Source organism: Helicoverpa zea, chromosome 19, assembly GCF_022581195.2.
Source record: "Helicoverpa zea isolate HzStark_Cry1AcR chromosome 19, ilHelZeax1.1, whole genome shotgun sequence".
NCBI classification, from domain to species: Eukaryota; Metazoa; Arthropoda; class Insecta; order Lepidoptera; family Noctuidae; genus Helicoverpa; species Helicoverpa zea.
The window spans coordinates 8,157,684-8,183,973 of NC_061470.1; the positions used below are offsets into that span (position 1 = coordinate 8,157,684).

The 26,290-nt window shown below is 36.6% G+C and overlaps 4 protein-coding genes and 1 long non-coding RNA gene across 6 annotated transcripts in view; 3 read left to right on the forward strand and 2 right to left on the reverse strand.

Moving 5' to 3' along the window:
• Positions 1-26,290, reverse strand: part of LOC124639745 (flotillin-2) — a 279,960-nt gene that overhangs the window by 253,168 nt on the left and 502 nt on the right. The gene's annotated exons all lie outside the window — the stretch shown is intronic.
• LOC124639739 (glucose dehydrogenase [FAD, quinone]-like) lies at positions 3,405-8,810 on the forward strand. Its single transcript, XM_047177201.1, has 5 exons — positions 3,405-3,869; positions 4,544-4,771; positions 6,579-6,711; positions 7,245-7,364; positions 7,483-8,810. The coding sequence occupies exons 1-5, from the start codon at positions 3,671-3,673 to the stop codon at positions 8,726-8,728; spliced, it is 1,926 nt and encodes a 641-aa protein (XP_047033157.1). The 5' UTR covers positions 3,405-3,670; the 3' UTR covers positions 8,729-8,810.
• On the forward strand, positions 12,372-17,425 carry LOC124639735 (glucose dehydrogenase [FAD, quinone]-like). Its single transcript, XM_047177196.1, has 5 exons — positions 12,372-12,738; positions 14,413-14,640; positions 14,997-15,129; positions 15,776-15,895; positions 15,992-17,425. The coding sequence occupies exons 1-5, from the start codon at positions 12,444-12,446 to the stop codon at positions 17,256-17,258; spliced, it is 2,043 nt and encodes a 680-aa protein (XP_047033152.1). The 5' UTR covers positions 12,372-12,443; the 3' UTR covers positions 17,259-17,425.
• On the forward strand, positions 18,883-25,098 carry LOC124639736 (glucose dehydrogenase [FAD, quinone]-like). Its single transcript, XM_047177198.1, has 5 exons — positions 18,883-19,200; positions 22,045-22,272; positions 22,864-22,996; positions 23,355-23,474; positions 23,644-25,098. Exons 1-5 carry the CDS (start codon positions 18,921-18,923, stop codon positions 24,881-24,883), a joined length of 2,001 nt encoding a protein of 666 aa, XP_047033154.1. The 5' UTR covers positions 18,883-18,920; the 3' UTR covers positions 24,884-25,098.
• On the reverse strand, positions 22,743-26,158 carry LOC124639750. The gene is made up of 2 exons (XR_006985495.1): positions 26,049-26,158; positions 22,743-23,062 (listed from the first exon to the last, which is right to left on the reverse strand). It is a non-coding gene; the product is annotated as an uncharacterized LOC124639750 (long non-coding RNA).

Sequence of the window (26,290 nt, forward strand, 5' to 3'; positions counted from 1 at the left end):
TTCAAAGCAGCATTGTGCGAAACGCTCTCCGTTACATCGGTAGACCTTCTTCCTTCCATCATTGCCATGTAACACAATTTTAGACTCATCAGAAAAGAGTACACGGCTCCAATCTTGCTGTGTCCAATTTAAGTGACTGCATGCGAAATGAAGGCGCGCTGTTCGGTGGGCTCGCGTTAGTTTGGGCCCATTAGCTGGCTTGTGTGGTACCATATCGCGTTCTTTTAACCTTCTCCGAACAGTTCGAGCGCTCACAGATACTCCGTGGAAGTCGCGAAGTTGTTTTTGTATCTCAATAGAGGTAAGGTGACGATTTCTCAAGCTGGTCGTCACGATGAATCGATCCTGCCTTTCAGTTGTGACCCGAGATCGTGGCCTTCCTTGGCGACGAACAAAGCCGCCGGTCTCTAGGTACCTCCGATAAACATTTCGGACCGCAGATCGCCTTAAATTAAGTTGAGCACTCACGTTTCTTTGGCTGTGTCCGCCCTGAATAAGTGCCACAGCTTGGGCGGCGACTTCAGGTGAAGTATCCATAAATTATTGAGAGAACCTCACCTTAATGTTAAGAATAAGTAATGTTTGTTGCAAAACCAAAGATATCAATCACTTTTTCAAGAATTAAATCCAAGTAAACCAATAAAACCAAGTTTTCTTAGTAATCGATTGTTTGATATCAACAAGCAGGCTCCAAATTGTCTCTTGTTTCTTTAAATTCCGTATTCGAAATTCAAAAAAAGACTATTGATTGAAATTGTGAATGTGCAAGGTTCAAAACTGCATAAAAACCTTTTGCTCGACCTAATATAAAAATTTAGCTAGGACCAAACGAAATTGAAAATACAAGGTGGGCCAATAGATGTGTCCAGAAGTGTATATGGGATAATAATATATAATTTGGGTTAGATACTGAAATAATCTAAAAGTACAAGTAAGTTATGAATTTATCATCGGAGCCCACTAGGGCCAAGGCCTGAAGGACTGCGGGATTGTTCGAAAGAGTTACCGAGGCCCTGGCACATATAAGGCCTACGAAGGAACATGATGTGTTTTAGTCAGGTATGAATTTCTGTTTAAGTAGATACTTATTTAAATAAACGTTTTTGAGCTTTTGACACAAAAGTAAATTGATTTCTCTTTATATGGTTTACGTTATAAATTGGTTAAACTTGGCGCCTCTTGTTATTTATCATGACACAAAATAATAAATATGCAATAAGTAGTAGTAATAATAAAGTAAACGTTTTTATGACTGTTATTACAAATTGTTTACATAGAGGCAGTAGTTTTTGTGATCTATTCGTTAATTTATTTAAATTAATTGACGTTAAAGTAATAAAAAGTGACGTCTAATTTAAAAGCATGCGCCACATAGAGAAACGATAATAATTTATTCATCTTCATCAATGAAAATAAAAAATGTGTAACACACAACGCATTCAACACTTTTTTGGATCTTTGACAAATATTTTATTTCTAACCTACTCTTTTAACAGGTTATCTAAAACCACGTGCTTTTCAAAGCATCTCCTTACATTTATAATTTTGTTTTCTTAAAACGAAATTAATTCAGAAAAGTTTTGATTTCAATGAACACCGAGAGCAATGAACTTTAATTACACCTGCCCAGAAACTCACGTGCTACCGATAGCAAAAAAGGTCAGCTTCAAAGTAACCTACGCAATTAAAATTAAAGGACAGTGCTCAAAAAAACCCAAGCCCGGCGCAAACGAAAGGTAACTCAAATTATAGGTAATAATAAGTAATGAAATACTGCATAGGAGGCATCATCGAAATCAATGGCTATATGTGTGAAATTGCTATTTGATTTTTAAGGGGGTAACATGAGCAGCTGGGACTTATAGTTTAATTAAAGTGCTATCTAAACAACAAACAAGTAATATGGCAAGTAATAAGCCTCTCCAAAAAGATAAATAAATACCGAAGTACAGCTCACGACTTTGGGATGCGACGCAAGCCTTGTCCAAACCGGGTTAACTTCACTTTAGCAGTGTTCTTTTACACCAAAATTCTTAATAAAAGGGAAAATGGCAGGAATGGCATATCAGGGTATTACTGCTCTTGTATTCATGGGTTTAGGACATTGGTCTGCAGCGCCCACGTCATCGCGTCATGAGCGTTTTACACTACTTAAGGTGGGCTAGACATGAGGAACAATTCGCGCATCCCGCAATATTTTTGGATCATGTCGTGTTAGAAATAAAGAATCGATGACTTTTGAGCGTTATTATTAAAGTGAAAAGTACATTCATATCATGTTTTAGTTATATCATCCTATTATCTTGTAAAAGTAGGAAGAATAGTGGAGAAGTTGCCATAAACATGTCATTATGTACACTCTTAAACCACAACTGTATCTGTTTGCTGTTCCTTTTACTAATACATTATGTTACCTCTAAAATGTCGAGTAGCAATGTAGCGCAGATGTTAAAATTCGAATAGCAATTTCACACATATAGCCACTGATTTCGATAATGCCCCCTATGTAATATTTAATTACTTATTTTAACCTATATTTTGAGTTACATTTCTTTTCCTTTAAAAAATTACAATAAAAAATGTAAAGTACGCATGAAAGTTTATAGATGCTAAAAACTCGGTCCAAAGTATTTATTTAAATTAAAGCCAACTGGAAGTAGGTAATAATTTCCATTAACTAATTTGAATAATCTACGTCTGTTTTATTTAACCTACTAATCGGCTTTGGCTGACTGGACACTGACCACTCTCAACGCCTCTCGTGTTGACACATTTAGCCTGCGCCCACGCTAACTCGTCCATTTACGTTTTTATGATTTATCTAACTTTGCGTCAAAAAACGTTAATGTTTGCCATAGAAAGCATTACAAGAAGACATTGAGTGTACTCGCAGTAGCAATTTTTGTCCAATCGAGAAACAATAATTATTTTCACATTTCTTCGGCAGTTTTCGTTTTGGCTACAACACAAGACGAAATTAAGAAAAGTAGCTCTACTTTTCAAAATATTCTAATCTAATTGTTATAAATGCCTGCACTTATTTTTAGGTTTACTTTGTTTAATTATACGAGTTTGGAAAAAAATATATATTATATACCTGTACCTATAAAAAACAGTACATTTATCTGCGTACCGTACTTGCAAACTGGACAGGCGCAGGCGCCGCTCGCTCGCCCTGCAGGACGATTATTGCGCAGTTGTCTGATAACGTTACTGGCAACGTGACGTGTCAACACTCGTTGCATATCACCATGCAATACAGCCTGTCGAAAACTTCGCATATGCAACAATGCTTGATTTGCATCTGCAGATTTTTGTCAGTTTAGCTCCACAGTTAATTATTAAATTATGTATACCATATCTGTAATGGCAAAGTAAATATGTGCTAAATAAATAAATATATTTTTAACATACTTTTATTAGGTCGACTTGTAACTATGTAATAGAATCTAAGGTAATTAATTTAACCATCTTCCAAGGATCGTAGCGTCACGAAAATTGGTAGCCGCATGTAGTTCTGATAGCAATGCAATAATGTGGTACTATCAAACTGATCTGATGTTGGAGCCGGAAGATATGACCAGCAACTTTTTGTTTGTTACCTATTTACATTTATAAAAACGCGTTTTATAGTGTTTTTAAACTATTTATTTCCAGGTACATTTAAATAATGTGGCAACGAATAATATGGAGTATTTTAATATTTTCATCCATCATCGACTTAAACACCATTACATGTCAGAATGACGTGTCCTTCCTACAGAATCCTGTAATTAACTTGTTGATGCAAACTGCAGCGCCTAACTACAGTCCACAGAATCCTGGAGACCTCTTTGACATATTAAGAGACAGATATCCATTACCCAATGGTAAGTTATGGCATTTTTAACCGACTTCAAAAAAAGGAAGTTCTCAGTTTGACCTGTTTGTATGTTTGTCCGCTCCGATGATCTTGCATTTATTTGAAGCAATTTGGATGAGGTTTTCAGGAGTTCAGGAGCAGGTTTTAGTGCTTTAAACGACTCAAAAAAAGAGGATCAGAGTTTATGCATAGGTGACAATATTGTTTTATCGGTGAAAGCCAAAAGGCATGGCAACTCTATACGAGTTTCGTGTTAACACTGACACGTTTTCATACTAATCAGCAGCCCACTAAAATCTGGTTTATTATCAAGATTCATGTTCGGACCTTTAATTATTTTGATATCCATCTCGTTTGCAAAACAGGTCCAATTTAGTGAGGTTGATAGCTAATTTATAGAGAAATAACACGATTTTCACATATGGCATCAGAGTTCTCTCTGTTCAGACGAACTCTTTTATCTAAACGAATCTATGACCTACGATAATTACTGAAAGTTCTGTTTTTTCTCTCAAATCGGAAACGGTAGTTCAATCCAGAAGAACTATGTACAAATCCATATAAATCCAGAAACATATACCTTAATACATATCTAAACATTTTTATGGAAATGTTTTAAATAACAAATAAAACATCTCTTTACTTCTGCGTCATATCAATAAATATAACAAAATTTTTCAGGTCTGAAATCACCACTACCTGAATACGACTACATCATAGTTGGAGCTGGATCAGCCGGCTGCGTTCTAGCAGCCAGACTAACTGAGAACCCCAATGTCACCGTGCTGCTAATAGAAGCTGGCAGACCAGAGAACTTCTTCACTGATGTGCCGTCTATAGCTCCGTTCTTCCAAATCACTGAATATGCCTGGCCTTATTATATGGAACCGCAGCCTGGAGTTTGTTTAGGTAAAATATTATTGTTATTTTTGAGACAAAGCTACACAGGTCTAATAAAAAATCCTCCACCTCGTATGTCTTTCTTTATGACAAGCTCAAAAGAAGAATTTCATTTGGATTTCACCAATAGATACACCGATTCAGGACGAAGATTAAGATATGAGTATAATACGTAACTCGGGGGCGGCCGCGGCAGTACGCTCGTCAAATATAGGATTCATTGGCAATGCTCTGAATAATTTCGCAACAGAAGGTAAAAGGACAGGAGCTACAGAAATGATGTGTTCAAAGCACTTCCAAAAAAGATATACATTTAGTTTTGAAACAGTTTCATGCCTGGTTTGACTAGATTAAGATAACAATGCAGTTTTGACAAGGTGACTCTTTATGATCACTCGACGTACCTGAACTGTTGATTCACGCACAAAAGTATGAAGCTTTAATATTTTTATTATATTGAAGTTTACCCAGAGTTATTAGCTCTACGTAATTATTTATTCAGGTAGACATTTTATTATCTATAAGCCATTGACCATTTAACCCCGAAAGGATCGTTTACGCTTGTTGCATTCCCAAACCTGTTTCCCTCGGCCTTAATCTTCTGCAATTTCTCCTGAGGTCAAATCCTGCGAGCTGAATTAGAATCGTTTTATTTTATTTTTGCATTAGTTTCGAAGAAAATAAGTATTATTACAAACATTTATGGCCTTACTACAAAAACTTTAACCACTGTTTTACACTTGTCTAAAAAAAATGTGGCTCCAAAATGAACCATATGTCAACGTCATAATTTGACATTTTTTTAGACAAGTCTTAAATAAATAAATAAAAAAAAATAAAATTCATTTATTTCAGGTAAGAAACCCATAATAGAAAAAGATTAAGGAAACAACATTATACAATAAATTTACACAATTACAAAATTAAATTAATTAATTACAAAGTTAGAATTAAATTAATTACAAAATTATTAAACTACATTACATTAAATTCAATTCAATAGTTATACATATACATATATCACAACAAAAATATCAGATATCACAAATATCAAATTTGCAGCAATCATACACACCCCGGATAATAATATTTTTAGAAGCCCGTATACGGTTCATGAAGGAGGCAGCCCGTTTCCTCATCACTGCATAAAAGTCATCTACCCTGTTCTCGGCGAACATGCCAGACGCACTACACCTCCACGGCAGGTTAAGCATAGCTCTGAACGCATTATTGTACTGCACGCGTAGCGCGTGGTATGTCCGCTGAGTGTAATTTTTCCATAGGGAGCAGGTGTAGAACGCCTGACAGTACGCAACGAACAGGGTGATCCTTGCCGATTTACTACACCGAGAGAATCTGCGCGCCAGCATGTTGGCCTTTGCAGCAATGGACCTTTTTTGCCTTTCCATGTCGTCATCATCTTTTAGGTTGTCTTTTAGTATATGACCTAGGTATTTGAAATTCGATACCACTTTTAACGGAGAGCCGCCAAGGGTTATTACTGGATTATAACAAGATGATCTGTCGTGTCTAAAAATCATGACTTCTGATTTTTTAACATTGTAAGTTAGTCCGTGTCTTACAGAATATTTTAAACTGACGTTAAAAAGTTTTTGTGGTAAGACGGTTAAAAGTTTGAGCTATGTGGTACTTAAACGACCTTACTACGGTCGATTTGAATATTTTTTACGCTCATCATCACGCCTTATAAAAATTTCGTCTGTCATGTAGTGTACTTTACTATGTAAATTCTTGTACTTGTCTTCCTATTTAAGTTGGGCCTTAATAATAAAATATCCTTTTATTCAAATTTCAGGCTTAGTGAACAAAAGATGTTACTGGCCAAGAGGCCGGGCCGTGGGTGGCACCAGCGTCATCAACTATATGATCTACACGAGAGGACGACCTGAGGAATGGGACAGAATCGCAGACGCCGGCAACTATGGCTGGTAATGTATATTCTTATCTAGCACAAAGTCCAGGTATTCTATAGTTTCAATAGAAAAACAAGTTATAAAAGGTCAAAACAGATAAATGTGTATACGATAAAACATTCAATCATTCACACCTAACCGATGATGCGTTAGTGCTTCTATCATACTTCCCTTACTCGTATGGGCCTATGAAAAGATGCAATTAGACTTTTGACATACCGTTTGTTTTTGCATTCTAAGAACATTATCCTTCCAACTTCTCAATGGCGCATACTATAAAATCTTCAATTTTATTTTTATTACTTTAAGCTCAAGCATAGTGTTTCCTTAAATATTATAATTTCCAAACCACTTGAAGTTACAGTACAGTTTCATACATACATATATAGTACTTCATTACTGAATCTGACCTACTTTGTAGTTAGGAAATCTAGGTAACAAGGTCTCATGCATTTGAAAATAAAACATTTTCATAACATTGTAAAAAATATGCAAATCTCATCATTTCCCTACATAATTCTAAAGGCGTTTAATTTTCTTGATTACAGGTCGTATGAAGAAGTCCTCAAATACTACATGAAATCGGAAACTGCTAATTTGAGAGGTTACGAAAACTCGCCATACCGAGGAAGAAACGGCGAAATGGACATTCAATTTGTAAACTTCAAGTAAGATATTTCTTTATTTTTCCTTCATAAACCGTAACTAAATTAATACCACAGAAACCATTAATAAATCCGATATAATGGATAGATACAATATAATAATGTGTTTAAACTTTTTCAGGACTCCACTAATAGAAGCTTTCTTAGAAGCAGGAAGGATGCTTGGTAGTCCTACTATCGACTACAATGCTCCTGATCAACTAGGATTTGGATACGTCCAAACAAATATAAGAAACGGCAGAAGACTTAGTGCAGCTAAAGCATTTTTACGGCCTAACAAGGGTCGGCCGAACTTACACATACTTCATTCTACAGTTGTCACAAAAGTACTTATTAATAAAAACACTCGAACTGCTTCTGGAGTGGAGTATAACAGAAACCGATTGAGGAACGTAGTAAGAGCGAGGAGAGAAGTAATATTATCTGCTGGTCCGATAGCTTCACCTCAGTTACTCATGTTATCAGGTATAGGACCAAAGGAACATCTGAAAAGCCATGGGATTCCCACTATTCGTAACTTGCCAGTGGGCAGAACACTCTATGATCACATAACATATGCGGGATTGATTTTTCCTATTAATGTTACCAACGTGGGTTTAAATGAAAATAAAGATGGAAATGTTCCAAATTTTCTGGAATGGTTGCAATCTGGTGACAATGTTGTGGCAACTCCTGGCGGGGTAGAAGGTATTGGATATATCAAAACCCATTTGTCAAATAGTCAGGATAGAATACCCGACATAGAATTGATTAGTCTTGGAGGTTCAATCACAGCAGATGGTGGAGCCACAGGCAGCAAAGCTCTTCGTCGAGGAATGATGATTTCCCAAGATACTTTCGATAGAGCTTTCGGTCCTATAGATAATTTGGAGGCATGGAGTGTATTTCCCATGTTGCTACACCCCAGATCGGTAGGATATCTAGAGTTAAAAGATCGGAATCCTTTTAGCCATCCCCGGATGTTCGGCAATTATTTGACGCACCCCCTTGACGTAGCCAATCTGATCGCTGCTGTTCGGCACGTGCAGGCGTTAGCTGCCACTCCACCATTCCAGCGCTTCGGGGCTAAGTTGCACAGGGCGAACTTCCCAACGTGTCAGGGAATCACTTACGACTCTGATGAATACTGGGAATGTGCTTTTCGTAGCCTGACTATTACGCTGCATCATCAGATAGGAACCTGTCGGATGGGCCCAGTGGGCGACCCATTGGCGGTTGTTGATCCAGAACTGCGAGTTCATGGTTTTAAAAACCTACGTGTAATTGATTCTAGTGTAATTCCTCGGACTATATCGGCGCATACGCATGCCCCCGCGGTGATGATCGGGGAAAAAGGTGCAGATATGATTAAGACTACTTGGAACTAGACAAATGTATAATAATTAACAATAAGTATTTATGTAAGCATTACCAAAAATATGTTACAATTATATTTATTTTACTTTTACACGTAATTGTTTTAGTCAATTTAACGATATGATCGATAATTATTTTTCAACCAAGACAAATGAGAGTGATATATCTTTCCCTTCTTATTTTAATAAAACTATTTATAAGTATAATAGGTGGCACCCTACGGTATAAATGATGGTAGATAAGATGTACATAGGATGATATAATTAAATAGAAACGACTGGCAAAATAAATAGTCACAAAAGACAACGGAAATAGCAAAAAATGACAACTTGTCCGAAAGTTGACATAGTAAGTTTTATTTTATCAGTAAACTTTCACCTTTGACACATATTTTATGAACAAATTTTTGTTGTTATTGGTCTCTAGGACTGGTCGAGATAACTAACGGTTAACATTTAACAACATCATGAATATTCTGAGTACTTGCCTTTTTGCAACTAAATCACCTGCTTAAAGAGATGCATCTATAATATTAAAGGAACAACCGCTTCATTTTTACACGTGGTTTGTTGGTACAATTGTTATTACATTTGGTACAATTGTTATTACATATTTTAACTGATATAATTTTGTTTCTGTTTTGAAAAAGCTTATAGCTATTGACTACTCTCCTAATTAAAGGTTTGGGTACCTAGCCCCCTTACTTATAAAATCTCTAATCACCTTCTAAGCAACATTTTAACTAATCACTACTTAAAGTCTTAAGTAGTGATTAAATGTTAGTTAAGACATGCTTAAGCAAGGTTTATAAGTAAGAATTTTCTTAAACAGCCCTTAAGTATTACTTATATTTAATTTACGTTTATAAGTAAGGGGGTAAGTATATAATTTAAAAAACTAGAAAATAAAAAAATAATTACTTACTTGTCAACCTACGTAGGTGGTCCCGGTCATATTAGACTAAAATAAAAACGTGGGGCCCATTAACTATTGCTGTAGTACTTTCTTCTAGAGGTATAATAGGTGTGGATTGGATCGACTTACTATAATAATCGTAACTGGAGATTTTTACAATCAATAATCAGCCGTAGTGCCTTCACCAGCGAACGCCGAGCTCATGTAAAAAGTATAAAGATATGCTTTTCCATAGGTAGGAGGAGTTTCAGAGGGGCCCCACGTTTTTATTTTAGTCTAATATGACCGGGACCACCTACGTAGGTTGACAAGTAAGTAATTATTTTTTTATTTTCTAGTTTTCAGTGCACATAAAATAAAACCGTTTAACTTAAAAGTTTTTTTACCGATTTTTTATTTTCTAGTTTTTAGTAGTGACCCCTCCCTGGGTCAGCAGCAGTAAGGGAGTGCCAGACTCTTACTGACTAAAAACAGTTATGTTGCGTCGTAGGCCTTGTATGTAAATACCAGGGGCCACGGTAACTCTTTCGAACAATCCCGCAGCCCAGGCAGGCCTTGGCCCTGTTGGGCCCCGCTGGGGTTGCTGACAGTATTCTGCTTGTGTAGCCCTTTCATTTGATACCCATATTGAGGGGGTTGTGGAAAAATATGTAATCCGCCATTTTGTGCCGGCGGCCATATTGGATTTACAATGTTATTGATATTACTATATTGTATTGTCATCGGAATTAAAGGTGTATACAAAATTTCAGATTAATCGGTTGAAAGGAAGAGGGTGAAATTTGAATTACTAAATTTGACCCAAGAATAAATAATAAAACAAACGGGGTGAGCTAAATAAAACCGTTTAAAAATAAATTGCGGTTACTTGACCGAGTCAATGCCAATCCATTTTCTTTGTAATCGTAAGTGGTCTTATCCTTCAAAAAAGTAATGAAAATTTGTAAAAATATAAAGACAAGCTTTATTATGCCGATTGCCATACACTATATATTTTTACTATTAAACATTTGTTTTTATTTTTGCTTCAAAGTACAAACTTTGAACCGAGTCATGTTGGTACTTTCAAGTGCGTCAAACTGGTCCTGACACGTTCTTTTGGTGATCCAACTCTCGCAAAAAGTCAAAAAGATCCCAGATATGTCGTCGAAACAAGATCGACCAAAATAAAGTACGTCTCAGTATTCGATACCAGTAACCAGCCAAAATAGGCAAGTACAATGAACTCGAGTACTTGAAATATTTTGAAGTGATGATATCAAATTATTGAGTATCGAAACCACAGCATCACAACATACCACACCTTGACATGCTATACAGTTATAGTGATTGATTCGAACGCCTACTTTCGCATACAAAAAAATACATGTCCTATCTATTTAATTAATTCAATAAACTCATGTACAGCGTGTAGAACCGCTTGATAATTTAATCACAGAGGAACTTCGATTACCTTATTAATATTAGAGCGCTTTAGAACAATGCATCATCTTCAGCTTTTTTACCGTCCCACTGCTGGGCACAGGCTCCTTCCTCCTTCAAATAGAGAGAGATTGCGAGTAAATCGCTACGCTTCCTCAATGCGGGTTGGTGATATCAGAATTTATAGACCAGGTTCCCTCGAGATGTTTTCCTTCACCTTTTATCAGTCATTGGTGCTAAAGATAAAAATACCTGTAAGTTTGTGCTTTTATACTTGGAAAGTAGAGCACAAACTTAGAAAAGTAACATTGGTACTTGCGTGCCTTGAATCGAACCCACACCCTTATTCTTGAGAGGTACTAGGAAACCACGACTTCGACAATGCATAGCAAAGTCTAAATACTTCCTTAAAAATACATTTTAAGGCAGGTACTGGGTAATGGGTCCCATTGGGGGTCTTAAAATATAGCCAATTACTTCTCGGAACCTCGCTCGGTTCAAGTTCAAGGAACTTACGATAAGAGCTTTAATTTTTCAAAATGTCAATTTGAAAATGTTATGCATTAAACATTTTGAGGCGACCAGTTTTTGACGGCTACATTTTGAGCCTACCTTTTGAATTTCTATTGCATACTTATGCGGACAGCCTACTTAAATGGAAAGGTATTCGACAAAATCTGTGTTAACAATCGACATTACAAACAAATATGACCTTGATACCTATAGGCCTATACCTATTCACTACCATATCATATATATCAACATCTCAAGTTCTTCTCTAGTCTATTCGTTTTTTTTTGCAGGCCATCATTTTATTTAAAGATTTTTTCAAATCAACAAAAAAATCCTATATCATACTTATCATACTAATATTATAAATGTGAAAGTTTGTGAGAATGTATGGATGTATGTTTGTTATTCAATCACGCAAAAACGGCTGGACCGATTTGATTGAAATTTGGTATGTAGATAGGTGATGCCCTGGATTAACACATAGGCTACTTTTTATCAACACACCACGCGGGCGAAGCCGCTGGCGGAAACTAGTATACAATATTAGTTTTGAAGATAAATCACTACCTTGTCAAGTATATACTACTGTATACGTTACTTTACATACACCACACGTATTTAAGTTTAAATCTACCGCTAATCCGTACCAATCAATAAACTTACAATTACATATTTGCACTTACTCGCTTACAAAGTATTAGAAATGTATCGTCGAAGGAATATACCGGTACTGGAGAGCGCTTCCTTTAACGGTGAGCTGGCTACTTATAGTATCATCACGGTCCTCACAACACAGTACCACTGCGGTTGAGGACACGAGGAGTTGAGCGCGCGAATAAACGAATTCTCATAAGACTTAGAAGTGATATGTTATAAATGATAATGAAAGATATGTTACAAAAAACAGTTTTATTATTAACAATTATTGCATTTGCGAGTACTACCAGTGACGAAGAAGCTATAGTGGAGACAGTTGATAGTATTGAAGTTACGAGGAATAATGAATATGGTGATGGTTCAGATCAGGATAGCAGGGCAGGGAGGCTGTTATATTCGAATCGGCAGAATCCTATGATTGAACTGTTGATGCAAACTGCGTCAACTAATTATGTGCCCAAAAATACGGAGGATTTCTTCGATTTTCTTCGAGATTCGTATCCATTACCGGGAGGTGAGTTACAATATTTTACTGACTAATAATTTTAAAGAATTCCTTGAGGAAAGTAGATTGAATCTTTTTATTTATTGACCAACAACATTGCCTACGTAGGTATAATAATCTTTGTTTTTTGTACATATGTACATTATAATAGTTTACGTTAACGATTGTGATAAGTTGAACCATTTCAGAAATAACATTGCAATTAATTTTAAAGGTCAAGATATCGTTAAAAACCAGACACTATTAGGATTAGTTAATTGCTTGAGATCATACCTACGTGTAATAAACAATAATCCTTGTTGTTTCGTATTCGCAGTAAAAACAGTTGATCTACGAAATAACGTTTAATTCCATGCGCAGAGTCATTTTCTTTTAATAGAAATATACAAGAATCAGTGCTTCTACTTCAAGACGTAATACGCATTAAGTAACATGCAAAACAAAAACCAAACCTTGATTAAATGAGCAAGAAGTAAACAAAACAAACTCATAAAATAATTCATTTGAATATTTTGAGTTTAGAGTTTGAAATATCCTTGACCGCAGCAAAAGGAAATCATTTTACTGTAAAAAATTAAGCAGTAAAACCCATGACAGTAAATAGCACCGCATCGTGTCAAAATGCCTATTTTAGACGTAACGACGGAGGCTAGGATACCGCAGTAAAAAAGAAAATCTGGCTGCAGACCGTTTTCATTTCGGCCTGCAAGTGCAACATTGTCCTGCAAGTCTTATTTCAAAATAATATTTTGTTTCGTTTTACCGTGTGGTAAATACACAGAATATTATTAATAGAAAAGAAAAAAAAGTAAATTGATTTATAAAAGTCAATAATAAATACATATGTATATACTTGTATATTCGTTCTAAAATAATAATTGCTACAGTAGCGGATTGCTGATTTCCTTGCGAATTTCTGAAATCCATCAAATAAGGTTAAATTAATAGCACGAACCACTCGGTTTAATACATTGTTTCCCTAAATTTTAATAATTCGAAATCTAATAGAATTAGATAACATAATTAAATAGATTAAAAATAGCCTGTCATTTTCCGGTTTCAGTTTATCTCTATTTACACTTGATCATAATAATATTACCGTGCGGTAGTTTTACATACTTTGAAAACCTAACAGACAGCATTACTCGTCTATTTATGTGCCATTTGAATAAGTTTGGAAGGATTTATAGAAATGGATAGAATACCAAAAAAAACTGGAAACAACTGGGTTTACTGAATATATTTGTACCTATAGTAAAATCATTTGAAAAAAAAAAACGATTTCTCATGCCTAACATTATTCGAGAGGATATAGGCATCCGAAAATAGAGAAAATTAATACATAAGAAAGGAAAGTAGGTAAAAAGAACGCGTCTCAAAGTCAATATCGCGGTCAAAGAGCAATCAAAAATTTAAGCCATATGGACAGAGGTCACAAGCAAAACAGGATTTCATCAATCAAAAACCAGATTTGTATACTATAAATATCCACCAAGCCATTAATCAAATCATTCAATTTATTACTTAAATGTAAAAAAGCTGCATCTTACCTACCACTTACGAGTGTAACAAAATTAATTATTCTTGTGACAGTTAGTTTATCATTTGCCACGGGTTTGATCCAGTAGTTTCGTTAAAGCCTTCATCATTAAATTTTGAACAAATGTTTTTTTTTTTTTTCAGTACTAAAAGCACCATTTGCAGAATATGACTACATCATAGTAGGGGCTGGATCGGCAGGCTCCGTCCTGGCATCCAGACTAACAGAAGACAAGAATGTAACAGTGTTGCTGCTAGAAGCTGGCAAGCCGGAGATGTTGCTCACTGACGTACCAGCTTTGGCGCCATACTTCCAATCGACGGACTACGCCTGGCAGTATTATATGGAGTACCAGCCGGGAGTCTGTACTGGTATATTATATTTGAAGGCACTTAATCAAGGCTGCTATTTGAGTACAAATACGATGGCCGTTAGATGGAATGCAATCGTTACTTAGATTTTGGGTTATCATGTCGAATCTTTTATACACAGGCCATTCTAGACACCTATTCACATCCTCCTTTACGAGCAATACGTCTGCATTCATTTATTTAACAGCCTGATGTCAGACAACAGCAGCCTGCTGGCATGACAGTTTTCTCAATCTGTAACATCAGCTAGTAAATCTGGCTCTTGATATCTGATCCTGATCTTATCGTCAAACGTTCTACTAAACCTCGAGGTCAAACAATGCCAAATATTTTATTACAGCAATCTGTTATTCCAGGCATGCTCAACGGGCGCTGTTTTTGGCCACGAGGCAAGGCTGTCGGCGGGACGAGCGTTATCAACTACATGATATACACCCGAGGCAGGCCTCAAGATTGGGACCGCATCGCTGCAGATGGCAACTATGGATGGTAATTAACATTCATATACTCCTAACATAGCCAAACGCGTAAATCAACATTACATTATTTCCGTGCCTTTTAAGAACAACGGGAAGTCTGTTTAAGAAAATTGTAACAATGTCACTAAATAGGTATAAGTAGTGCATCTTTTAAATAGCTCAAATCGATATACCAATACTTGCATCATATACCCATTTACGATTAATCTATTTCTCACAGCTCCTAGCTGGACAGCCATTAATATTAATCAGTATCGTCATTTTGATATCATTGATTAGACGGTATATTTCATTCTAGGCTCAGAGCAGTCTGTGGAAATATATAATTTGGGCTGGTAGTGCCCGTCACTACATTTAGGTACTCTTAGGAAATGCTTGGTGCTATAGCTATTAATATGGTCATAGGATTTAGTGAAGGTGTTCAGCAGAGAAATATTCGTCTCGATACAGTTTCTGCATTAAGTCTGACACACGCAAAGGCATCGGCGCCTGTATGCGCTGCGACATTAAAACGCCTCATGCGTCCTAATAGGAATTATCCGCATAATAATTACTCCTTGTGTTTACACTATGCACTGCTACGAATATCGGTTTTTACGTCTCTAATACGGTGTAATGTGGTGGTGTGTACTAATATGGTGATTGTTTGTTTTCAGGTCTTATAATGACGTTCTATATTACTACATGAAGTCTGAGAGGGCCAACTTAGGCGGCTTGGAGAAAAGTCCGTTTAGAAGCCAAGACGGAGTCAATCCCGTACAATTTGTGCCAAAAAGGTAAGTAATATACTTAGCTTTTCTATGTATACCTACAGCCATACAGTAAACATTTTTATCAAGGCAGTATAATCAACGATGTTTTTTTTCTTTCAGAACCAAATTAGTCAAAGCTTTTCTAGAAGCGGGTGAAATACTTGGGCACCCCACAATAGATTACAACTCGCCACATGAACTAGGGTTTGGTTACGTGCAGACTACGACATCGTACGGCCACCGATACAGTGCAGCTAAAGCATTTTTACACAAGAAGAAGAAACGACGCAATTTACACATTTTGCCTGAAGCCACAGTGACGAAAGTTTTGATTGACCCGCAAACAAAAACAGCTTATGGAGTAGACTATGTCAGAAATAGGCTCAAGTCTACAGTAAGAGCAAGGAAAGAAGTGATCCTTTCGGCTGGACCCATTGCATCCCCTCAACTTCTCATGTTATCGGGTGTAGGACCCAAAGATCATTTAAAATCACATGGCATACCCGTTATAAAAGACTTACCGGTCGGCCAAAAGCTATACGATCACATATGTTTCCCCGGATTAATATTTGAATTAAATACAACAGGAGTGAGCCTAAAAGAATCTAGTGCTTACAACCTACGAGAAATAGTCTCATGGCTTAGAGATGGCGATACGGATATTTCTACACCTGGAGGTGTGGAAGGTATTGGATATATTAAAACACCAGTATCGGATGATCCCGAACCTGTTCCTGATATAGAACTTATAAGTATTGGCGGATCAATAACCTCGGATGGTGGGCCTCAGGGCAGTAGAGCCGTGCGACGAGGCATGAGAATAAGAGAAGATATCTTTGACGGTGCTTTCGGAGATATAGACAGAATAAGTAAAGACACATGGAGTACCTTCCCTATGTTACTTCATCCAAAGTCTGTGGGTAAAATAGAATTGAAGGATAGCAATCCGTTCAGCCATCCTTTGATGTATGGTAACTACTTGACTGACCCTAAAGACGTGGCAACATTTATTGCATCATTCCGTCACATACAGAAGCTAGCGGCAACACCGCCATTCCAGCGTTATGGGGCTAAGGTGCACAGGGCAAATTACCCACAGTGTCAATCTACTGTTTTCGACTCTGACGAGTACTGGGAGTGTGCCCTACGTGCATTGACGGCGACCTTACATCATCAAATAGCCACATGTAGAATGGGTCCTGTTGGGGATTCACATGCTGTGGTGGATCCTGAACTGCGTGTACATGGCGTGAACAGGTTACGAGTTGTTGACTCCAGTATTATTCCCCGAACTGTGTCTGCGCACACACACGCTCCGGCCATGATGATCGGAGAAAAAGCGGCGGATCTAATCAAATGGACGTGGAATGTACTAAACGCGGCGTAGTTTTAATAAATTACTGTAGAAATAAGTACATTTTAGTCAACTGCTGGTATGAAATTAGAAATAGGAAAATAAAAATATGTTGGTATGAGAGAGAATCAATGATAGGTACATAAACGTACGTATATGTTTTATGTTAAGTATCTAAATACAAAACTGTGGAAATGTTAGCCTTGTTTATTTTTACTCTAAATTAAAAATATATATAAAGAAAACGGAACAGACATAGATCATAATTAATAGCAATGGGTTCACAATTTTAATCAATGAATGTTGGTAGAAACTTACCGCTAGCAGAGCGCCTAGCTGTAAATAGTTTCAATATACTAATCGTCAGAACAAAATCATTGCTTGTATTCTGATGGAAGGAGTTTAATCATTTGGCTTCGTTGCGTTTTTAAAACTAACGTTGATAAACACTTCCATTATTTTGTCATTTAATAAATATTGAATCGGGATGAAGAAAATGAAATAATATCAATCGAAAAACTGAAATCGTACATCTGCACTTAGAATAACAAAACCAGCAAACAACGAAATATAAGGCTCCTGTTATTTTGTTTCACATCCAGCCCATATGTAATCAAGAATCCTTATCATGATCAAGTTCCAAAAAACTTGCCCATAAAGGGTCGATGCCCTGTCTGAGACGCATACGAGTGAAGCCGCAACACAAGTTAAAAACTGTCTGCAAAAGTGGTCGAGTTTGAAATTACACTGTTTCTTATACCTACGACTTGTGCTGTGCTGTTCAAAATCTGTCTAGAAAATTACTTTAAAAGTCTTAAATACGATACATACCAGTTGAACGAAGATTTACCATCTCTTAATGACAAAAGTTCTTCGATCAATTTTATCCACTCAATCTTGTAAGTCCCATTGGTGAAACCATTGCAGCATTAGTGAAAAATTGAAGCAATTTAAAAATTTTATGTAGAAAGTGAAGCAGAAACATTACTAACGAATTACGAAGAAATAACATTTTTTATGTCATGTCATGTCATAGACCTTAACCATACTAAGTTAATTGCTATATGGATCATGTTCATGTCAGTGCTCCGCTTAAACGGTCAAATCTCTTGTACCAGTTACTTCCTACATACAAGTAATTAACGTAACAACGACAGGGTTCAAAATGCGCGTATTTATTTGTTGTAGTAGGTATTTCATTTTCCCGGCGACATTTCATTGCTATTCAAAGATATACTTATGGTACTTTTTGCGCTAAGTATTTCCGTCATTTGGTAGTTTTTCACTGGTTTTCGTTATCATTAACGTCTGCGTAATAATACACGTTTTGTCTCGTCTATACCACAAAAACGGCAGTACTTGAACACCCAAGAGTACAACTTAAAGTACTCACGAGTAGGTACTTTGTACGTCGTAATGGGCGCGATAACCCTATTGAAAGTTTTGGTAATTACCGCAGCGAGCAAAAAGTTCGATAGGAAAACAGACCGGTAATAAAAAAAGTCCGTTAGTAAGCTTTTCTATCTCTAACGTGTGTAACCTAATTCAAGTTCGAAGTCCTCTTTCCTGATTAATAAAAAAAACATAATAGTTTAACAGTAAAACCGGTTAATGCAAACATTTAAATCGCAGCAGAGCTCACAATTATCTTGATCACGGCCAAGAGCAGTGTTATTTATCGTATAGGCAACAATCATGAAGACTGTTACAATTTTTTTAACATTTTTATATTTAGTTCAAAGTACAAGTTCGTATTACAACGATGATGGCTATGTGACAATTGAAGATGAAGAATATGCCATTCCAAGCCCTTGTAATGGATACTGTGAAGAAAATAGTTTTAGAGGGAAAAGGTCGGGATTTTCAGTGAAAAGTCGCGTTGTTGACGTGATGATGAGCACAAAAGTGTTACCCTTAAGACCAGATGCACCAGATTTATTTTCATTTCTGAGGGACCAGTACGATTTGCCTAAGGGTGAGTACCTTTTTACCCGACTTCCAAGAAGGGTTCTGTTTTTATTTATATTTTTAGGACTGTGTGTAACTGGCATTTCGGAGCGCTACTTGCTCAAGAATAAGGAGGACAACTATCACTGAGCGATTTAATTTAATAAGTAGGTACAAAACCTCATTTTTTTGCGAAAAATCCGGTTTGTAACCAAACATTTGATACAATGTCGTGCAAATAACCAATAGTTTTCTGTGTGGTGAACTATTTACCTATAATTTACGTTTAAGTTACCAAAAAAACTCTTTCTATTTATCTCTTCAAAAGCGGCATAGATTCTTTAAATTATCTTCGTATTGACACTGTCCCGTTGTTATTTTTTGCTCTTAACTCTTATTCTACAATTACTTACAGCATTGACGGGATCTAACCGAAACCATAAAATACGCATTTCATAATTTTAAAGGACTTATTAAAATCCCTGTTCCGAAATATTGTCACGTATTTCACTAACTGTTTGTTCTCGGTTTATCATCTAAAATAATCTCAGTGCAGTGCAATGAACTTGCATGCCAAGCGATGCATTAATAATGCAAACAAGAATTTTTATTCGCCAAATATGAGATAAATGCAACGAAATGTATAATGAATGCTCGAGCTTTACAAGTTTTTGTTATTTACCAATCGACACGTGCGATTTTAATATTGTACTAGCCATTTTCCCGCGCTTTACCGCCCGAACCAGGATAAATATAATCTATAGCTTCTGCCAGCGGTTTCACCCGCATCCCGTGGGGACCTCTGCACGAACCCGGATAAAAACAATCTAACACCGAAAGAATTGTTCAAATCGGACCAGTAGTTCCTGAGATTAGCGCGTTCAAACAAACAAACAAACAAACAAACTCTTCAGCTTTATAATATTAGTATAGATGTTACTCGGGAAGTGTATTACTTTCCAACAGTAAAATAATTTTCCAGTTCGATTCAATAGTTTCGAGCCTTGAGGGTGCAAACAAACAAAAAGAGTAATTAGTCTAGGAAGTTAATTCTAAGGCCACAATTTTTAAAATTATTTAAATTCATATTATTATGCATAATGACGAACGCACAGTGTTCCGCCTAGATATTTTAATATCAATGGCTTTACACTAGAAGAATAAATCTGAACAACTAATTTGCACGTAATTAATTCATGATACGAATTAAAGTAAACGTCAAAACTCTGAATAAACAATAATATAAGTAGTTTGAACTTAATACAGCTTAATACCGAATAACTAAATATTTGTAACTTTGAAAGAACTATCAAAAGTGCTGAACAGATCTTATTGCTATCTACTCCGTAGTCATTCCATCATGAAACTTTTTTGTAATATTGACAGGTACTAGTGATAATTTTATCAAGCGTCTTTAACGGGAATCTGATAATAAAAATAACGCATATTCACATAAAGTACTTAAATAAATAATAAGATAAACCATCATAGATATGCCAAATTCCGTAGTCATGACGAGTTCCTTCTTATTTCGGAAGGCAGTTTAAATTGGTCCTTAAGAGGACGAATTGGAATTTTTGGCGCCAAGGATGTCAATTTTTCTCAGTAAATACAAAACGGATCAAAATACAACTTGGTTACCTGAAAGTTCATGATATAAGCCTTATTTTGTTAGTTGTAGAAACATGATTAGGTAACTTTTATAACAGAGAAAAATATATCAAACATACCTCTTTTTAAAAAGAGATTCACATATTATGGGCAAACGGGACCGATTTAAGCCTCTTAACTTTTTTAGTAGTTGAGTATATACATACTCTTTAAAATGGTAGTAGGAATTTTTATTAAATTATCATTTCTAAATATTAAAATTACAAAACCATTTTGTCGCTTACGACTTTTAGTTATAAGCTAGCGCGCGTATTGTTATCCTCGCCCCGCTCAGACGCTCCGACCCCTTTTGGCGCCTTAGATGCGCGTGCCGGTTATGGAATTATTGTTGACCACTTCCTCGCCTTAACTGTAGTAGAAGCCAGACAGTCTGACAACCAGTCTTACAAGGGGTACTTATCAGGAACCTGGGTTGGAAATGTACGATAAGCAGTCGCTCCATGTAACACACTGGTACGAAGCTAGATCCGGTTAGACTGGTATTCCGAAACGTAGTTGGGAAAAGGCTAGGCAGATGATGCATAAAAGGAATTTGTCTTTAAAAATAAGTAATTAAAAACGAGAAATATTACTTTTGAGATACATTTTCGATTACTTTTAAGAGGTCACTAAAACCAGTTCACGTGCCTATTTCCATATTTTTTTATTTCTTATGTATTTTATTTTTTAATTAGTGAACGAAATCACAAGGAAGAGGAAGGGACCTTGAATTTAGAGCTGGTTATGAACTATAAAGTTTTTATGCATGTCCGTTTCAAAAAAGCTACTTACGTAAATAATGTCATGTGAAAAGTGCTCTAGTTACAGGATAAAGAAAAAAATATTGTTACAAAAATATAACCAACAAATATGAATCCATCAACTGGAAAAAACATGATATTCAAAGCGATTCTAGAGTGACACAAAACATGTCAAATTGTGATATTTTTGTCGTAGTTTTCCTCATCATGGGATCTTACGATGATCACGTCACTATCCGAGCACCTATTCAACTTATTTCTACTACGTATCTGATAATAGGCTGTTAAGCTTGTTATTTTAAGGCGTATAATAATACCAGAGTTCATCCCGACATGACCGTCTCAGTTGCTCTTCACAAGAACATTATTGTAAACTACCTTTTCTGTTGACTCTTTTCACCATTACATTTCAAATGCTTACCTAACCCTAGCATTTTACCAGTAACTTCCTTAAATTCCAGGAGTCAAAGGACCTCTCTCAGAATACGACTTCATCATCGTAGGCGCAGGGTCCGCGGGCAGCGTGTTAGCTGCACGGCTGAGCGAGGGTCGGAAGGCGTCAGTGCTGCTCATAGAAGCCGGCCGAGGGGAGTCACTGCTGACTGACGTACCTATCATAGCACCCCTGCTTCAACAGACGGACTATGTATGGCCTTACGTTATGGAGTATCAGCCTGGAGTTTGCACGGGTAAATGTTTTAATTATGTTTTAGAATGAGTTTAAAAATAAACAGTAGGTATATATTAGTGTGTTTTGTGTTTGGGCTTTTGTAAATTAAAGCATGATCATACGGTTAAAATATTGGATAGAATATATTTTGGGTTCATTAATCGTGGATATACGGATATGCTTGTAACCAATATCAAGCAAGTCGACCTATTTGGCAGACGAAATGTATGACTGTTATTATAAATGAAAGCAGGTCAATCAATCCGAATCTGACAAATTTTACCAATTGAACATTAAACTTCCACTATTGTGATAATAAGGCTGAAAATCTATTAAAGTTTGACAGATTAAGGTAGGTTTATGTGCTATCTACGTACTGCTGTACGCAGATCGGTCTTGACAGTTATTCTGTTACCCTTTTGCAGACAAGGAAAAATACGAAGAACAATATGCAATATATTCCGTTCAGAACAAAACACAAAACCATGATTTCAAATTCTTATTATTATTTATTTATTTACATTTATCCTATCTAGACAGCTATCTACGACTACATAATGAACTTAACATACATGTAACCAAGTAACGCTGGTAATCTGGATGGTTTCAGGGATGGTGGATGGGAGGTGCTTCTGGCCAAGAGGCAAGGCCGTGGGTGGGACAAGCGTGGTCAACTACATGATCTACACGCGAGGCTTGCAGGAGGATTGGAACAGGATCGCTGCCGCCGGGAACTATGGATGGTGAGACCACAAAAATTACATTAGAAGCGATAATGATGCTTACCAAATTACAGTCAGTGAACGTACCTGCAACAAAAACATGTTTACATTAATTTTTGTCATGTAAGGAACTCTCGGGTGGCTCCCGACAGATAAGTACTTTTAGCCTGCGTGTGCATAATTTTTATCACGCAAAACTATAGCGCATTGAGCGAAGTGGATAAGAATTTAGTAAAAGATAAAAAATATAATCCATGATTATAGAATTGACAATCTACAAAACAAAGACGATTTCGAGGCAGCGTCTTATTTTCCTCATCAATACAATTCTCTAGATTATGTTACGAGATGTTTACATAAAAGTGTTTATCCATTACAGGTCCTACAACGAAGTGACGAAGTATTACATCAAATCGGAGCGTGCCAATCTGAAGGGCCTCAACAATTCGCCTTGGCATGGACGTGACGGAGAATTATCTGTAGAAGATGTGCCATTCAGGTCAATATCATCTCTTTGTTACTTTAAATTATATTTTTATTACCTAGTAAATATTTACTGGTAGCATTCAGTATCATTCAGTATCAAGGCTCAGGTAGTCAGGTCCTAAAATAGAATTAACAATGCTTGCAGCAGAAGAAAATTGCAATTATAATATTTTATGTTGCAGATCTAAACTGTCGAAAGCCTTTCTGGATGCAGCGAAATTATACGGACATCGCAGGGTAGACTACAATACCCCAGACGCTTTTGGCTTCAGCTACATCCAAGCCACATTGACTAAAGGACACCGTGCTAGCAGCGCCAAAGCTTTCCTACACAATAACAAAAAGAGGAAAAACCTACACATATTAACAACGACCAGAGCAACTAAAGTTATTATCGACCCTATCACTAGGACCGCAGTCGGAGTGGAATTCCATAAAAATGGACGAGTTTACCAAATTAGAGCCAAAAAAGAAGTGATACTGTCAGCTGGACCCATAGAATCGCCGCATCTACTAATGCTTTCAGGAATAGGACCAGCAAGACAATTGCAGTCTTTCGGAATTCCTGTGATACAGGATGTCAGAGTAGGCGAATCATTGTACGATCACATTTCGTTCCCTGCATTAGCTTTTACTCTGAACCAGACAAGATTAACATTAGTCGAAAAGAAAATGGCAACTATACAAAATGTAGTCCAGTTTGATCATTATGGGGACGGGCCGATGTCGTCGCTGGCTGGAGTGGAAACTATTGGATACATCAAAACGAATGTATCTGACGAAATTGGCGACTACCCTGACATAGAACTTCTCGGCTCTTGCGCTTCGATGGCGTCTGATGAAGGTAACATCGTAGCGAAAGGGATACGTATGGCAGACTGGTTTTATAATGACGTCTATAAACCAATAGAAGGCATCGAAAGCTTTACAATTCTGTTCATGCTTCTACATCCAAAATCAAAGGGTTATTTAGAGCTGCAATCTGCAGATCCTTACCAACCGCCTAAACTGTACGGTAACTACTTATCGCATCAGAAGGACGTTGATACAATGGTAGCCGCGATCAGGTATATACTGAAACTTGTGGACACACCCCCATTCAGAAAATACGGTGCAACGTTACATACAAAGAAGTTTCCTAACTGCAAACAATATGAGTTTGGAAGTGATGACTATTGGGAGTGTGCGGTGCGTGCTGTGACTGCGACGCTCCATCATCAGATAGCGACGTGCAAGATGGGCCCTCCTTCAGATCCTGAGGCGGTGGTGGACCCTGAACTCAGAGTGTATGGCGTCAGAAATCTGCGAGTCATCGACAGTAGTATTATACCTAGGACAATAGTAGCTCATACTAACGCACCAGCCATCATGATTGGGGAAAAGGGTGCTGATATGATCAAAAATACTTGGAACCTGTATTAAAACTCACCTTAGTATTAGGTGCCAAGTGCCGCCGATGCAAGATGAAGTCATTCAAGCCAAATGTTGTCTTAATTAATTCAAAACTAATTGGGATCTTAACTTCTTGGGCTCATGAAATGGATCTTCGAGTAATTAGTGTAATGTTACTTTAAGTGCCTAGGAAAATACCTATGTAAATAGTATTTATTTAGCGAATATAACTTTTTATAGCAGAATCTCCGTATTTATTTGAAAGCGTGTATATGTATAACAACGACGTCCAGATTGCGATGACTTTTCAAAATACGTACGTAAAACGGACTAAGCTCCCATTTCTACAGTCAATTAAAAATTATGGGCTTTAATTAAATCATCGCAGGAAACTCCAATCGCGTGCTACAACACAAGGAAAATGCTTTGAGTTAGGAACTAGGTAATATGAATAATAACGCTAAAGTTTTACTGGGGAGGAAAACGCTGATAGAATTTCATAAGATCGAAATTGCTATCTTTGTAGCTAAAATTATTCACTTCTTGATACTGAAAATCTATTGCGTTACAATTTTATGACTTTTGTTTGCACAATCGTCTCGAAAAGTTGGTACACATTGCTAACAGATAAGAGTATGTATGACTAACTTTATATACTCAATCTAGTCGCTCGCTATGTACATAAAAGTAGGTGCCGGGTAAGTCCCGTAAAGGGAAGAATCGGTGCAGCACTACTTACGTTACCTACGTACGTTGTTACAATAAAGTTCTTTATTTTCCTCATAGAACTGGAATGTTAATAAAAATGTTGCGAAAATGCGAACCTGTATATTTTTGACGCCCTTGTTCAAAGTCATTTCTTCATGTATGGTGATAAAACAGTGAAAAACATTATTAGGTTTTACTTTCAACATAATTGCGTACTACTCGTTTATGTACCTTTTTAGTTGACGTAGTTCTATTTTCAGGTTTAATGCGGACTCCATGGGTTCGCTATGGGTAGTTAGCCCATGAAGAGTACTTACCTAGACATTTACGTACAACAATGTGTAATTACGAAACTACATGACATAGGTATTCAACACACGTAGGAATTATTACAGCTGTTATTCCCGAGACCTTGATACAAGTAAATTAAAAATAATAAGCCACGAACGTCGTAGCTAGCAGTGTGATAAAAATAAATAAAACCTACTTATGTTATATTATTACATGCTCCGTGCAACCATGTAGATATTATATATACGAGATTATTCAATAGAATTTAGCCAGACGCTAGCTTGCAGACGAAAATATGTGCACCCAATGACCTTACACTAATTGACCCGTTTTTATACATGTTCGAATCGTATTCTACAGACTGAATCTATGCGTAAGCGCCGTCATTCATTGTGCAAGATAATAAATAGGTAGCTATAGGTATGTTCTACAATTTTG